At 61.8% G+C, this 15877-nt stretch overlaps 1 protein-coding gene across 1 annotated transcript in view; it reads left to right on the top strand.

Annotated features, from left to right (window-relative positions):
• Positions 1–1393: 1393 nt before the first annotated feature.
• MYRF (myelin regulatory factor) overlaps positions 1394–15877 on the top strand; it is a 28086-nt gene continuing 13602 nt past the window's right edge. Inside the window, exons 1-5 of the mRNA XM_060103840.1 lie at positions 1394–1412; positions 10755–10842; positions 11036–11299; positions 13742–13803; positions 14720–14978. Of these exons, the coding sequence (XP_059959823.1) occupies positions 1394–1412; positions 10755–10842; positions 11036–11299; positions 13742–13803; positions 14720–14978 (692 nt within the window). The remainder of the gene's footprint in view (positions 1413–10754; positions 10843–11035; positions 11300–13741; positions 13804–14719; positions 14979–15877) is intronic.

Genomic DNA, 15877 nt, shown 5'->3' with positions numbered 1-15877 from the left:
TGGAGTCCCATGAGGGAGCAAGGAAGGCCTTTCTTTGACTTAGTTTCTCCCTGTCTGTGACTTCCGGTGGAGTGGGAGCCTTTGTCCACTCTGCTTGCTGAACAGCCCAGGAAAGGGCATCCCTAAGCCTCAGGTCTCCCCACTCCAGGATTCTGGACATCCCCAGAATCCAAGAAATCAGGTTTCGACTAGATGAAGTGGTTGATCCTCAGGTAGTTGGGCCATTTGAGGGTCCTAGGCGTTTCCCCGTCAGTCCCAGGGGCTCTTGTTCTCCCCAGATCCTTTTCCTCCTTTAAGAGCCTTGAGGAGCCTTATGGGGGCTGGGGGCTCTGGGGGGGTAGGAAGGGGACACTAGTCCTTGCTCGGGGGCCACTATTTTGGGGGTGCCCGGAGCCCGCCAGACATCCCAGATGACTCACGGACCAGGCCCCCTTGCTTCCTGCAGAAATCCCTGTGCCTCCTTCCCCCAGGACCCTGGGCCTGGGCAGAGGAGTGGGCCTGGCTGGCCCAGGCTCCCTGTCTCCTGAGCCAAACTTTCCCTCCTGGCCGTGGGCGGGGGGTGGGGGTGGGGGTGGGGGTGGGGCCTGACGCCACAGCTCAGCCATGCGGCCGGCCTGGCTGGCCTGGCGGGGAGGCTACGCTGCTCCCTCCAGAGAGATAAGAGCAGACTCAAGAATGTCTGTGGAGAGAGCCAGGGACTGGAGAAGTGCTCCCAGAGCCTGAGATGGGGGGAAGGTGGGGCAGGCGCTGAGGGCTGGGGTCTCCGGGGCCACTTGCGGGGGAAGGCCTGGCCAGGAATCCGGTGGGCAGCGGCATGTGGGGGACGTAATGGGGGTGTTAGGGCGCCCCTGGGCGGGGGCGCTGCTGAGTGTGCTCACGAGTGGAAGTGTGGAAGTGCAGCGGTGCTTTTGCACACGTGGATGTATTTCCCAGGAGGAGGGAGGGGAAGCAACGCATGCTTCGCACTTCGGGCTGGGGACACCTGAGCGCTCATCCTGGGTCCCGCTTGGCCTTGGTCACTCCCCAGGACAGTGGGTATGGCGGGCAGGGTCTGTGCTTTCAGCTCTGGACTTGGAGGTGGGAAAGGGCTTGGCTGAAGGGGTCAGGGCGTGCCCAGGCCCCTCGTATGACGTGGCCCACTCTCCAGGCACACCAAGCATATGCCCTGGGTCCTGCCTGGTCCTGTGCGGTGGGCCTGGCTGTACCCTGCCTCAGGCTGGTGGGCTGGAAGCTAAGGCGCTTTGGGCCTCAGGTGGGAGGCTGGGACAGGGCGGCCCCCTCGAGGCTGGTACAGCCGGGCCCCCGTGACTGCCCTGCTAATCCCCTAGAGGGAGGCTGCGGCCGCCCAGATCGGCGGGCACAGGGCCTGCAGAGAGGGGACCCTCCGGGCAGGATGCACTGGCTCCCAGCAGGTAACCGGGGCACAGTGGCAGGTGTTCTCCTCATCACCTTGACCGGCTGGGGCCTTGGACTCCCAGAGCCCGTCAGGGACAGGGCAAGGCAGCATCAGAGGATCCCTATAGGACTTTAGAGGTTCTGACGCAGACTTGGCCACTGAGAGCTGCGTGACCCTGTGCAGAGCTCTTGCTCTCGCTGGGCCCCTTTTCCTCACCTGCAAGACAGGAGTGGGTGGCAGAGCAGGTCCTGATGACGCCCTCGACTGAGCCTTGCCCGCCAGCCCTGGGGAAGAGGGACGTTTTAGAAGGGGGAGGGTGCTGGCCCCTGGCTCCGGGGGCACACGGGGCACGAGTGAGCAGCGATCAGCACTCAGAAAGCCGGTGGGTGTGGAGGATGCCACTGAGGGGAGCTGGGCTGGAAGGGCCACCGAGAGGTTGGGGGACCGCCCTTGGCCTCTAGAGCCCCGCCAGGGCTGGAGGTGGGAGCCGGGTTTTCACTCCTTCCATACCTGATGGGTGCCTTGGCCTGGTGACTTTATTTCTCCTCGGGTAGGCAGGTGCGCTGGACCAGAGCAGGGACTTCCAATGTGATTCTTTTTAGCCACCAAGCAAAGAGAAACTCCTGGCCTCCGAATAGGACATATACACTGGACACAGGGCGGATGGGCTCCTCACAGACCCCGGACGCCAGACCCTGGTTTGAAAGCCACCCTTCCCCAGCTCTGGGATGTGGGAGGGGAGCGGTGGCGTTGGCCCCCTTTCCCAGGGCCTAAGACTGCGGCTCTGAGAGAAGGGAGTTAGCCAGCGTGAGCCAAGGCTGACACCCAGGCCTCAGCACACCCCTCTGCCACCAGGGCCTTGGGGGAGGGAGGGTGGCCTTCCTATGGGGACCAGCATCTCTGCCTCCAGAGGGCAGGAGGAAGCCCCAGGAGGAGACCACCTGACCGCATGTGGGAGAGGACGCCCACCCTGGACAGGAATCTGGGGCTGAGGCGCGGTGTGTGATGGGATGGCACTGTGCCTTGTGTCCGCCTGTCTGTCTGCAGTGCGACCAGGGAGTAGGTGGATGGGGGAGACCGCCAGACCCCTGACTCTCAAGGAGATGAGATGGAGTGCCTCTTGGGTCCACCCAGAGCCCCCCTGGAGGACTCCTGTCCCAGCCCCACCTCCCAAGGTCCTGACTCCAGCTGGAGGGGAAGTGGTAGCCAGGGGTCTGACTCATCGCCCTGTCCCCAACACGCAGCACAGGGCCACACGGGGTGGGAGGGGGGGAGGAACTGTTCCCAAGGAATGGAAGCAACAATGACTGTGTGAACAGAGGCGGGGTGGGGGGCGCAGCCCAGGAAGCTGACTCTCTGTGAGAGCCTGGCTCGGTACAGAGGAGCGGAGCCACGGAAGCCGGCTGCTTCCAACCTGCTGGCCTCAGGGCCTCTCCTGAGTCTGGGGGCCTGGGCAGAGTACCCCTAGGGGTCTTAGGCAGAGCCAAGCAGGGTGTCTGGGGGAAAGACAGGCTGCTCTGGGCAGAACGGCCTCCTCCTGGGGGCCTGGCCCCCGCTCCCTGACTCCCAAGGGCCTACAGGACTGGGGGGCCCTGGCAGCAGAGGCTGCTGGGTAACAGCCCGGCAGGGCTGCTGATTGGCTGCTGCCGTTGGACTTTGCCCACTCGATAAGGATGGGGAGAAGAAATCATTAACTGAATTATTAACCAGGGGTGGCCCCGCCCCACCCAGGCTGCCTGCCCTTTTTTCCCACCTTCTTCCTCCTCACGGCCCCCTCCTCTGGGCCTCAGTTTTCCTCACAGCCTAGGTGTGTGTATGGGAGGGCCTCCCCTCTCCCCTCCGTCTCCAGCCCCTGCTGCCACCGTGTTGGGCAGCCCCTCGGGTCTGTGTTGGTCATGTGCACTCCCTGGGGTGGGCTGAAGGTCGGTCCCTAGCTCTGCCGCTTATCCACGGTCCTTCTCCTGGGCCTATCACTGTACCTCTTTGTGCCTCCATTTTCCCATCTGTAGAATGGGAATACAGTTGCAGTAGGAGTACCTGCCTCTCAGGGTTTCCGTGGGGGTTAGGTAAAAGGGGCTTGAGCAGGGGTTAGGTAAAAGGGGCTTGAGCAGGGCCTCGTGCAGTGCCTGGCACGGTTCCACTCCATGAATGTCAGCCTGGATTGTGATTCTTCTCCCCTGGGAGGCTTACAACAGGTATTATGCTCCCCACTTGGAGGATTTATTGGTCCATGGGTAGGTCGGTGCCCTCAAGCTTGGGCTGGGGCCTGTGGCTGGCACTGTGTGCCTTGGGAAAGCCCCTCACCCTCTCTGGGCTACTTATTCCAGGGATGAGCACGCTCTGTACTCAGGAGCTCTGCTGCATGACAGGTCTGGCCCCGCCTGGTCCTGATGCCTGCTCCAGCTGGGCCTGCCCCGCCCTCTACCCCAGAGATTCAGAACTTGGCCCTTGGGCAGGTGGCAGGGGGAAGGGGCTTGACTGTCCTTTGTCCGTGCCTGCCACACCCAGGCCGGAGGTTTTCGCATGTGGTGTCGTCTCCCGGGAGTCCTGGGCCTCTGTGGAAGTGTGGTGGTGTCCCCTCACTTCCGAGAGGGGGCTGCTGAGGCAGGAGGGGAAGGCGATGGGTCAGGCTCACTCAGGGCAGCCACGGCAGAGCTGGGCTGGGATCCCGGGTCTCCTGACCCATCACAGTTGGGTGCTAGCTTGTAGTGGGGTGGAGGGAGCCTCTCCTCCTTGCGTGCTGAGGGTCCTGACCCCCCACTGATGGCTGTGCTGGGTGACTGCCATCCAGCCCCTTGACCTCTCTGGGCCTCAGAGCCCTCACTCAGATGATCTAGGTTGTGTGACATAAGCAGTGAGACCCCAGGCGTGCCAAGGCCTGGAGTGGGAGGGAAGGAAGTTGGGTCCTGAGCCCCACGCCCACTGGCCTGGACTATGCACAGGGGGCTTCAGAGCTTCCTGGCCTCCCCCTGACTCCAGGCTGCATCCGTGCAAAAATTTTCCCTCCATCTGACTTAGACCCCTCCAGCCCCGCAATGCACAACCGCAGCCTCTGTCTCTCTGAGGAGCTTGGGGACCCTCCCTCACTCCCCTCTTCATCATCTCAGTCCCCTGTGCTCTCTTCTCCCCCCATGGTTCTCCCTCCTGGGGTCTGTGGCCTTGGCGGGGGCTGGGGGGTGGGAGGCAGTCCCCATCCCCTGCTTTGCTAACTTGGAGGGGGCTGCCTTTGGCGGTGGAGTTTGGGGTCTGTGACACCGAGTTCGCTCAGCTGGACTGGCTCCACCTAGAGCTGATGGGCAGGTGTGTTGGCCTGGGCCTGCCACTGGGTCAGTGAGCATTGGTAGGCACAAGTGTAGAAGTCTGTGAGGTGCGCTGAGATGTGAACATGCCTCAGGGCCTTTGCAGTGCCTCCCCACTGCCTGGAATGCGCTTCTCAGATGTCCGTGTGGCTCACCTCCTTCGTATCTTTGCTCAGTAAAGCCCTCCCTGCTACCCTGTTTAGAATTGCAACTCTTCCCCACCCTCCTAGCACCCCAGCCCCTCTCCCTGCTTTATTGTCTCCATAGCATTTGTCACCTTCTAAAATGCTGTGGATTTTACCCATCTAGCTTGTCATCTGACTCTGCATCCAGAATGTCAGTTCCATGTAGGCAGTAGGTTTTGTTTGTTTACTGCTTTATCTCCAGAGCCTAGAATTGTGCCTGATACACAGTAGATGCTCAGTAAATAATTGCGTGAATGAATGAATGAGCACACTTGGAGCATGCTGGTATATGCACATGTGTGTGTCAGTGTGCGGGGGGGTGTGCCTCTGTATATGTGTATGTTCGGATGTACACGATCATGTGCGTGCCAGTGGATACATGCCTGGGAGTGTGCCCTTGTGTATGCACGTGCCTGTGGGGCATGCTGGTGTATGAACACAGGTGGGCATGGGTAACCCTGGTAGAGACCTGCTCCCACCCCAAGCTGCAGGGTCTCTACTCTGCTTCTGTGGAGAGGGGCCTTCCCCAGCCTGCCTGGCCTAGTCCCTGTGGGAGAGGGCTGGGGGCCCCCAGAGCAAAGTGGAGATCCCTAGGGACCAATGTGGGTTCCCTAAGAAGAGGCCACAACTGTTGGGCCCGCCTCTGTCGGACCTGGCTTGGGAGCATCTTCAGGCTGTGAGTTCAGCCTTGTGTGGACCTGAGGACAGGGTGGCAGCTGTGTGGGGACTAGGGGAGGACATAGCTATAGCCCAGGGGTAGCTGAAGATTTCAGGTCCCCTGGAGGATCTGGGTCTCTGCAGGCAGGAGGCAGGGCTCTACCGCATTTTTGGCAAGAAGTTGAGAGGTAACAAAGACAACCGTGGATCAGATTTAAGGACCTGATGGCAGTGACTCCAGAGCTACATCCTTGTCATTCAGCCCCAAGATAATTGGGGATTTGATGCAGAGGTGCAAAGCGTAGCTTGCAGAATCAAGCATTTGGCCTGAAGGCATTTTGAGTGAGAAGGCTCTGGTCACAAGTTGAAGCCTGAAGTAGTTGTCATATTAATCAATTAATAAAGATTAATAAAGATCGAAAGTCCAAACCAAGGGAGGTGAGAGCCCTCTGTGCCCCGTCCCAGTGTGAACTAGTTTGGTGCATGTTGATCAGCTCAGTCAATACTGGGAAATGAGCCACAGCACTGGGGGCCCTCTGTGACTGGGGTGATTGAGGAGGGACTGCCAGGGGAGGCAGGCAGTCACAGAAAGCTTGCCCACTGGAGAGGGGATGGCTAGAGCCAAATCCTGGAGGCTGGACTGTGCCATGCGTGTGCCAGAATAACATCATGGCACAGGTTGTGCCTGGGCGGGAAAGGAGATGGGAGTCCCAGGAGAGGTGGAAACAGAGCAATTTGAGGAATGGCCTTCTGGGGGTGAGGAGCTTTCCCACCATCTCACTGAAGACTCACGACCACCCCGTGACGCAGGGATCTCCTTCACTTGAGAGAGAAGGGAACTGAGGCACAGAGAGGTCAGGTCACTCGCTGAGGGTCACGCAGCAGTGAAGGGGGACCCGTGTTGGCAACCAGGCCTCTTTGAGCCCAGGGGTCCCTTAGGGCATTATGGGGATGCCAAGGTGGGCAGTTCCTTGACCACTGCTGCCCTGGCCCAGCCATTGCCCCTCAGGATGCCCCTCAGATTCAGATGCCTGGAGTGGACACTCAACAGCAGGGGGACAGACCTGTGTCCTGTTAGCCCCAGGTTCAGATCAGCTAGGCCTGGCCGGCATCCTTAGGCCATGGCCTGCCCTGCACACGGCCACGTGGCCGACGGGATTTCCGCCATGTTTGGGGCATGAATTGACAAGTGCCCCATTGACGATTGAGGGGGAGGGTGTGGGCAGGGCACAAGCCTCCCACTGTGCCGGGTCCCCACCCTCCCCCGTTCCCCGGGACAATGGCCGAGACTCAGCCAGTGGCCACAGCTGGTGGGGGGGGGGCATGAGCACGAGGGGGCAGGAAGGGAAGGGTCCAGGGTGGAGGACCACCTGGGCCCCCATCCGCCCTCATCCCGCACCTGGCTTGTGTCCCCTCGGTTCCTCTTCTGCCTAGCTGGGTGGCCTTAAAGGGAGGAGGAGAGAGGAGGGGAGGGGCTTCCTTCCCACAGCCCCGATCCCGCCTGCCTGGGAAGGAGCAGTGTCTGGCTCCTGTTAAAAGCAGGTAATAAAGGGCCTAATTAATGAGGAGCAGCTGGGGTGCATAGCTCAGCAGGGCAGGGGCAGTGCCTGGAGGGGCCCTGTCTAGCCCTGGACCCTGACCACGGCATGGCCGGGCGGAGGTGCCCAGACTCAGACAGGCCTGGTCCCAGTGCCCCGCTTGCTACTTTGCTCACTCGTCCCGTGAACGTTTATCGTGTGCCTGCGGTGTGCTTAGATGCTTACACCACTGAGCGACAAAACGGGGCAGGACTCACAGCCCAGTGGCCACACCTCTAAGCTATGGGAAAGGCGGTTATCCTTTCTGAGCCGCAGTTTCCTCATCTGTGAAAGAGGGAACAAGAAAACCACCTACCCCGTAGGGTTGTCATGGGAATTAAATATGAGCCGTATAAAGTGTGTGGCATGGCTGGGCAGAGTGACCGCTCGGTGAGTGTGTGCTATGGGCAGTGGGTGGGCAGAGGACTGATTCTTCCCCCGAGGTGGGTGCTGGGCAGGAGAGCAAAGAGCCTGATGAGAAAGTAGAAAAGGAGGCCGCTCAGGAGAATGGGGGAGTCAGACGTGGCCTCTCGGAGGAACTTACATTTAAGCCAAAACCTAGAGTCACGAGGAATGGGAACAGCATGTGCAAAGGCCCTGATGTGCAAGTGGGTGTTTGTCCCAGGATGGAATGAGGCGGGGGCTGGACTGTGGAGAGTTGCAGGGAGGGGCACTGAGGCAGGAGCGACCATGGGGGCAGGCAGGGGGTCGACCACGCCAGGCCTTTGACTGATGAGGGTTCTGGTTATCCTGAGCAATGGGAAGTTGAAGGGTCTGGGGAGAGGGAGGGCAGGGATGCTGGTTTGTGACCTGGTGGTGCCACCTTCAGGCTGCGGGACCTTGGGCAGCCTCCCCACCTCCCGGGGAGGTCTTGAGGATCAGCATGAGACACTCTTAGCTTCCTTCCTGACGGGTATCTGCTGCTGCTCAGTGGAGTTCCAGGATGTTCCATCGTTCTTTGGGGAGCAGTGGGGGAGGGGGCCCTGCCTTTCTCCTGGGTTCCTGGGGGCTCTGCCCCAGCCTCAGGAGTCAAGGAGCCACTCCACCCTGTCCTGCTGGAACGTTGGGTTAGAGATCTTTTGTGTGGTTCATGGGATAGGCGGGGGGCATCTCCTGGGTGGCTGGACCATTTGGGACAGGCGGTGAGGACCCCCAGAGAAAGAGGAGGTGTGGGGTCAGTGTTCCTCAGGAGGCCCACCAACCCCCCAAACCTCATACTTCTCTCCCACCCATTGGCCCACCCCCACCCTGCCCCAGTGGCTCCCCCCTCCCTCCTCCATCCTCCCGTCCGCCAGGCCCCTGGCACCGAGGGTCTCTCCTCCCCCCAACCACATCTGGTTCTCGTTAGGGTCTCCCAAGATGCCTCTGTCTGAGGCACCCCCCATCCCGGGGGAGGTGGGCAGGAGGATTAGGGGTGATTAGGAGTGCTCCTGGCCAGGGGAGGAGGAGGAGGGGAGGAGGGGGCCTGGCCTGTTATAAATAGCAGCACCATGACTCTATCACCCCATCATTCACTGTGGATTCCAAGTTCAGTCTCAAAACCCTGCAGCTTCAGCAGCCAAGGTGGGAGTGACGCTCCAGTACCCCCTCCCTCCCCATCTCCTGTGCCTGGTCCTCCCTCAGGACCACCCGCTCCCCCTCATCCAGTGGGGGCAGCCCAGCTTGGCTGGGAAGCTTCAGCGACCACCAACTACACTTTCCCTCTTGGAGTCAGGCCCCTGCACTTGAGTTTGGCTTCTCCTTGCTGTGTGGCCTTGGGCAAGAGGCTTGACTTCTCTGAACAAAGGGGATGATGCTAATAACAAACACCAAGTCTGCAGGGGCGATTGGGAGGTAAACCCGTAAAGCACTTAGGATAGTGCTGGGGCCTGGCAGGCACTCAGTGTGAGCCACTCTCATCGTCACCATTATAGGCTGGGAGAATTATGTCACAGCGCACAGGAAGAGCCTGCAGGATGCCTTACATATGATAAACTCCTATGATTACTAATGTACTCGGCTCTGAAAGTGCCTGGCACACAGCAGGTGCTCAATAAATGGGACCTCCGGTTAACAGGGAAGGACGGGGTGGGGGTCCTAGAACCTCGGCATGCAGCCTGGTCATTCCCAGCTTGAGAAGCTCCCCTTGCCCTGGGCGGCCATTGGCGGTGCTTGGTGGGTGTCCCTTGTTCCTGGCTGGGTGAGTCCGGTGTGGGGGCCAGCAGGAGGGCCTGTCCCAGGCAGCGCGTGACTCCTAGGAGGGCTTAGCCACTCATTAATCACCTAAGCGGGGCTCAGCATTCTTGAAATGCCGGCCAGGGCCAGGGAGGGGCCTGGGCTGGGGGTTCCTGGGGACCCCAGGGCTCTGGGGAGTAGAGACAGCCACTCTGTTTGCTGAGCACCCACTGTGTTCCGGGCACTTTATATACCTTAACTTGTTTCATCCTCAGAAGAACCCTGTAAAGTGTTAGCTGTTCATGTCCCCATTTTACTGAGGCGACTGAGGCTCAGAGAGGGTATGGGACCTGCCCAAGGCCACACAGCAGGGAGTAGGTGAGCTAGGATTTATGACTGGACCTGAGCTCTGTTCCCAGGGTTCACCAGGGGAGGGGGCATGCGGCGCAGACCCCAGACTCAAGGCCTAGGGGCCTGTGGGAGGGGCGCCTCCTGCCTCAGTGGGGCCAGCCAGCCCAGGTCAGCAGTGTGGGTGGGGCCGTCCTCCATTATCGGAGTTGACGCATCTCCCACGTCAGCCCCCTTATCACCCAGCACTCCAGCTCCCCCTGCAAGGTGACCCCGGGAGTGGAAAGGCCAGCGCCTCCCCCTCTCCTTCGCTGCTGATGCCCAAGAGCACTGGGCTGCCTTTTCTGTGAGTCCCTCCCGTTGGTGGGGCTGGGGCTAGCGGGAAGGGCCCAGGAGAGGTCAGGCAGAGGAGCAGTGCTCAGGCCACCATCGTTCCCCGCCGAACCTCTCTGGGGCCGTTTCCTCCTCTGGGCTCAGCCCTCGATGTGGGGGTGATGGGCACACGCAGTGAGGGTGGGCTGGGCACTCCTGACTCCGACCCCTGCTCCCTCGCCACCTGCAGCTGAGGCCCGGGGTTCAGGAGTCTCCCCCAGCCCCATGGGCCCCCCAGGATGTGTGGTCCAGCCCAGCCAGGCCTCCTGGTCCCGGCTGCCCGCAGCTGGGCCATCTGGAACCGCCTCCCGGAGTACAGAGCAGGACAGAGTCAGTGAGTCTGGGTCTGAGTCAGTGAGGGGGGTGGTATCCGCTGGGCACCCGGCTAAATAAAGTGCCTCGTTTGCTCCTCACAGCACCCTGTAAGATGGGGAAACGGTTACCCCATTTTATACACAAGACGAAGGGACTAGCTCATGTCACAAAGCTGGAAAGGAGAATGGAGGGGCAGGAAGCGGCCGGTCTGTCCAGACCTGCTCTCTGGGCCCCGCCCCTCCTTGCAGAGTCCAGCTGGCCTTGTGGACTGAGGGCAGCATCATCAATACCTCCTGGAGGGGTGTCAGGTGGGGGATGATGAGGGACTCCCCCTCCACGTGGATACACAGATCGGGAGGGCCCAGCTTGGGGAGAGTTGGGCTGGGCCCAGAGGCCTAGGAGTCTCGGGAGCCGATCTCTCCCCTCTCTCACGCCCACCCCTCCCCCACAGGCCACGACATCAACGGCGCCCTGGAGCCCTCCAACATAGACACCAGCATCCTGGAGGAGTACATCAGCAAGGAGGACGCCTCTGACCTGTGAGTGGCCCCCGCGGCACCCCAGCCCCTTTGGCCTCCACCTGGGAGGGGTGACGTGGCCCCGCCTCTGAAAGCCGCTCCTTTCCCAACCACTGAGCCCTCTGCAGCGTCCAAGCCGCCCTGCAGGTGGGAGCCCCGGGAGGGGCGGGGGGGGGGGCCCGGGCTGGCGCTGAGCTTCCGCCCTTCTCCGCAGCTGCTTCCCTGACATCTCTGCTCCAGCCAGCGCGGCCTCCTACCCCCACGGGCAGCCAGCGATCCCCGGCTCCAGCGGGGTCCACCACCTGAGCCCCCCCGGGGGCGGACCCTCCCCGGGTCGCCATGGCCCCCTCCCACCCCCGAACTACAGCGCCCCGCTCAACTGCAACAACAACAACGGCATGGGTGCTGCTCCCAAGCCCTTCCTGGGGGGCTCTGGGCCCCCCATCAAGGCAGAGCCCAAGGCTCCCTATGCCCCCGGGTGAGTGAGGGCAGTGGGGGTGGGGTAAGATGCAGAGGCCCAGGCCCAGGCGGCCTGTGGGACCAGTGATGGGGGCCTGGGAGGTGCCGGCCAAGGCTGGGCAGTGGGGATCGGGCTGCCCTGTGGGTAGGTAAGGTGGCTGGGGGACCAGGGCCAGGCTGAGGAGGCGCTCACTGCTTTGTGCTAAGGCAGTGGACAGCCACGGAGGGTTCTGAGCAGGGGAGTCATGAGGGCTGACCTAAGTGCTAGAAAAATCTCCATCCCCGAGAGAGAGCTGTGTGGAGAGTGGCGGAGAGGGAGTGGGACTGGAGGCAGGAGTGTTTACGTTCAGGGGAGCACCTCTACACGCGTGCAGGCACCCAGGGCACCCAGACCCCTCCCTGCACCAGGCCTATCCAGTCACTCGTGCATTTATAGCTGCTGTTTCCCGCGGCCTCAGGGAGTTGGCCAATGGCGCAGGTGCGGGACCTGAAGTTGGTGCAGATGTTGGGACCCTACCCAAACCGGCCCCCCAGGTCCTCCCCGGCTCCTCTCCAAGGAATCCACGTCAGCGCCTGACCCAATGGCTCAGCCTGGGCCTGGCTGTGACCCAGGGTTCCAGGTGGCCACCAGCCCAGCCAGACTGCAGGGCAGTCCACAGGCACATGCTCGTGGGGAGAGGCAGGGAGCGTGGGTCTGCTCGGCTCTGCAGAGGGGCTCGGAGGAAGTTCTGGGTTCCCCAGGCTCAGGCATGGGGCAGGTGACCCCATCTCTGGGTGGAAGGATGACAGGGTGCTGGGAGCACAACGCCGGCCAGGCAGCCCGGCTCCGTCTCCAGCTCCACCATTTCCGGCCTTCTGGGTGCTAACCCATAACCTCGGCACCCCGGCTGTGAAGTGAACCCCGAATGCTTCCGCCCCCGTGTGACTGTGGAAGTCAGGGGAGGAAACCCAGAGGAAGTACTGGGGGGACAGTGGCTGTGTCTTGACTTACAGGGGGAGGGCCGTGGAGGGGAGCTGGGGTGCCAGGCAGGGGTGAGCTATTTCTGCAGGGCAGCTGGCTGCTTGAGGCACAGAGGCTGTCCCTAAGCCACAGGCCCTGAAGGGCAGGGAGGGAAGGGAACTGACACATAATAAGCACCTGCTGGGTGCCCGCTACTGTTCTCCATGCCTCTTCGAGAGCTCATCGACTGTCCCCAGTAACCAGCTCCTGGGGGACCCCAAAACCAGCCAGCCTGCGAGTAAAGCCCCTCCCCGCTCACAGCAGGATTCGGATGGCACACTGGGGCCATTTCCTAGAGAGAGAAAGCGCTTGTCCAGAACCACTCAGACACGCTGTGGCCCCCGGGCCGCTCCAGGGCCACTGCCCCCACCCATGCCAGGCCCTGTTCTAGGTGGTAAACAAGGCAGGCACATCCCTCCTGTAGTGGCTCCTGCAGTCTAGTGGGGGAGGGAGTGACTAATCAATAAATCAGCAAATCGAGGACTCGTGAGCACCGTAAGGAGTTACAAGTAAGAACACAAGGTCCTGTGGATTTGGCACATTTGATAGGGGCCAGAGGGTGAGAAAGACCTTTACTCAAGGCCGCTGTCAGGGCAGCGCAGGGAGTGGGGGCAGATGGTGGACCCGGAGCTGGAGAGGCCCTGGTCAGCCTGCTGGGCGCAGCAAGGACCGAGCCCCCATCACCTTTTCCTGTCATCTTCACACGGCCTGCAGGCTTTGGGTGAGGGATGGCTTGTCCAGGGGAGCTGGGGGACCCTGCAGGCAGCCCAGGGCTGTGTCCACAAGAGCTGGGCCGCCTCAGAAGCTGCCTGGGCATGACGGTGGGCAGCCTTTCCAGACATGGGGACCAGGATGGCCAAAGAGTGAGATCCCTCAGAGGGTGGCCGCAGCCGCCCCCTCTGGGCGGACTCAGGGTTCACGCAGGACGTGTTGACCTCTCAGAGTTGAGTTTGTTCTTCTGCCCGAACCACTGATAAAACAAAACCTGCAAGAAAAAAATAAGTGCAGGCCTGGCGAGCTGGATCCCTGCCCAGCCTACACCTGCCTGTGGCAGGGCAGCCCCCCTGGTGACCCACTGAAGTTTCCCAGGCCCGGCCCCTAGAGTTTCCAGGAAGTGGGACTTCAGTGGGTGCAGGAAGGAAAGAGCTGGCCTGGCCCTTTGGTCTGCAGAGGGAGTCCTTGAATCCCTGTGCCATCATCAGGGACACAGGTGACACGCTCCCAAGTGCCCTGTAGGTCTGAGGGGATGCTGGGCCAGAGCCCAAGGCCTCCACCCACAACTGGGCCCTGCCAGGCACCCCAAGGTAGCTGGTACAGAGAAATGCCCATAACGGGGGCTGTGAAGAAACCTCGAAGCCTCCAGCCCCTGGGTCTCCGGGACCCTGCCCCGCAGAAGAGCTGCCCGGCTGGAAGGCAGGGGCTCGGCTGCCCACCCAACCACCCTTTCCTCTTGCTTCACAGCACGTTGCCAGACTCCCCTCCAGACTCCGGCTCCGAGGCCTACTCCCCCCAGCAGGTGAATGGTGAGTCCAGCGGGCACCGCCCTCCCCCTCTGGGGTTTGGGCAAGTGGCTGGGGCGGCCTTATCGGGAGGGAGGGAGCAAGCAAGGGAGGGAGGGGGCCAGCGGCCGCCCAACAGGCCCAGATTATCGCTGGTCAAATACTCCCCGGCGCTGGCTATTGTTTCCCCATGGGCGGGTGGGGAGCCTGGCCCTGCCTCTGAGCAAGTGTCCCTGCCGGTGATGCCACCCGCCTGCCCGCCTGCGCCATCATGGACGCGCCCTTCGGCGGTAAGTGGGCGGCTGGGGGAGGCTGGGTACAGCCTGGACACAGGCCTGGCTGCTGCCGGGCCCACCTCACCTTGGGAGGTGCTCAGGGGTGCAGTGGCCCCCAGGTGGCCAAGAGCAGAGGGATCACGGGCAGCCCGTCTCCCCACAGCCCAGAGAGGGGTCAAGAGTTCTGTTTATCTTACCAAAAACATCTCTGGAATGCCTCCTGGGGAACAAAGGGAGCTGGGGCCTCCCCCCTCAGGCTGGGGGGCTGGCCCCTGGGGTAGCCGGAGGGAGGAGGGCCCCTGCAGGACGGCGCTGGGGGTCCCGGGAGACTCCTTCCTGAGGTTCAGCGGAGGAGCAGGCCTGAGAGGGGCTGGGGGAGAACCTTGGGATGCGGGACCTCCCCAGGGAGCCGGGCCAGGCCCGGCCGGCCCTGGGGAAGGAGCTGGCTCAGATGGGGCGAAAGGCTGCCCACCCCCTGGGCAGGGTCTGGCCTCCCTGCCCGGGCCTGTAGTGGCCAGCCTCTAGGCTGCCCAGCCTCCTCCCACGTGGGATCGGCGGGAGGGCAGCCCCCAGGCTGGGCTCAGGACGGGGCCGGTATCAGGAGACCCCGCCCGGGGAGAGCTGGTGCTGGCAAACCTAATGGCCACCCCGCATCTCTCCCACAGACCCCCATCTCTTGCGCACCCTAACCCCTGAGAGCCTGTGCCATGTGGGGGTGCCCTCCCGCCCGGAGCACCCCCCCCCACCGCCCCCACCACCCCCGCCTCACTACCCCATCCTGCAGCGGGATCTGTACATGAAGGCTGAGCCTCCGATGCCCCCCTACGCTGCCATGGGGCAGGGGCTGGTGCCCACCGATCTCCACCATACCCAGCAGTCCCAGATGCTGCACCAGCTGCTGCAGCAACACGGAGCCGGAGCCGAGTAAGAGTTGGGCAGCCTTCCCCGGGGTGGGGGGCGGGGGCAGCATGGGGCGGGGGATGGGCTGGTGGGGGCGGGGGGTGGGGATACTCAGGGCAGCAGCAGGTAGGATAGAGATGGAGGTAGGGGCGGGGATGAATGAACCCAGGAAGGACCGAAGGCTCTGACTCCAGAGATGGGGGTCAGTGTTATGTATATGTATGTGCGAGCAATGCATCGGGCACTTACGGCCAAGGCCAAGGCCTCATAAGTACCTTATTTGATGGGCATGGCCACCCCCGTTGCCCAGATAGGTAAACTGAGGCTTGGGGGGGTGGGATGCTTGCCCTACGGAGGTAGGAGGGAGCTGAGCCAGGACTTGAACCTGGGACTGTGCTCTTACCCAGACACCAGTGACTTTCCAGTCACCATGGAGTCCTCGGGGTTCTGAGGAGGTTCTAGGCCTAGACCCAAGCTTCCTGCTCTGACTCCAACCTGTAGAATTGTCTTTTTATCTGTTTTGCACATTGAGATTTTGTGAAAGATTTCATTCAAGGAAAGATTCCACTGGCAAAGCTTTTTGTAAACCAGAAGGGGAAGGGGTGCTGTGTAGCCCCCACATCGTCAGCCCCCTTCCCAGGAAACTCTCTTCCCCAGCCTTCGTGGCCCAGGCCCTCCGTGGCTTGTTTCTAACCATGGAGGCTGCTCTCCAAAGAGCTGTCGCTATAAAGAGTGACACTGAGAATGACACCACAGCCAAGGGACAGACTCGTTCATTCCACAAACGATTCTGAGCACTTTGTGTGCCAGGCCGGTTGCTGGGCGTGATGGGGACACACAGACAAGTCAGGTGTGGGTCCTGCCCTCCTGGATTCCACAGTCGGGGGGGTAGGGTGGAGGGACAGAAACAGAATGATTACACA

This window comes from Mesoplodon densirostris, chromosome 7 (assembly GCF_025265405.1).
Source record: "Mesoplodon densirostris isolate mMesDen1 chromosome 7, mMesDen1 primary haplotype, whole genome shotgun sequence".
Classification (NCBI taxonomy): Eukaryota; Metazoa; Chordata; class Mammalia; order Artiodactyla; family Ziphiidae; genus Mesoplodon; species Mesoplodon densirostris.
The sequence above is the reverse complement of the archived record's forward strand: the minus strand, read 5'-3'. Positions and strand labels throughout refer to the sequence as shown.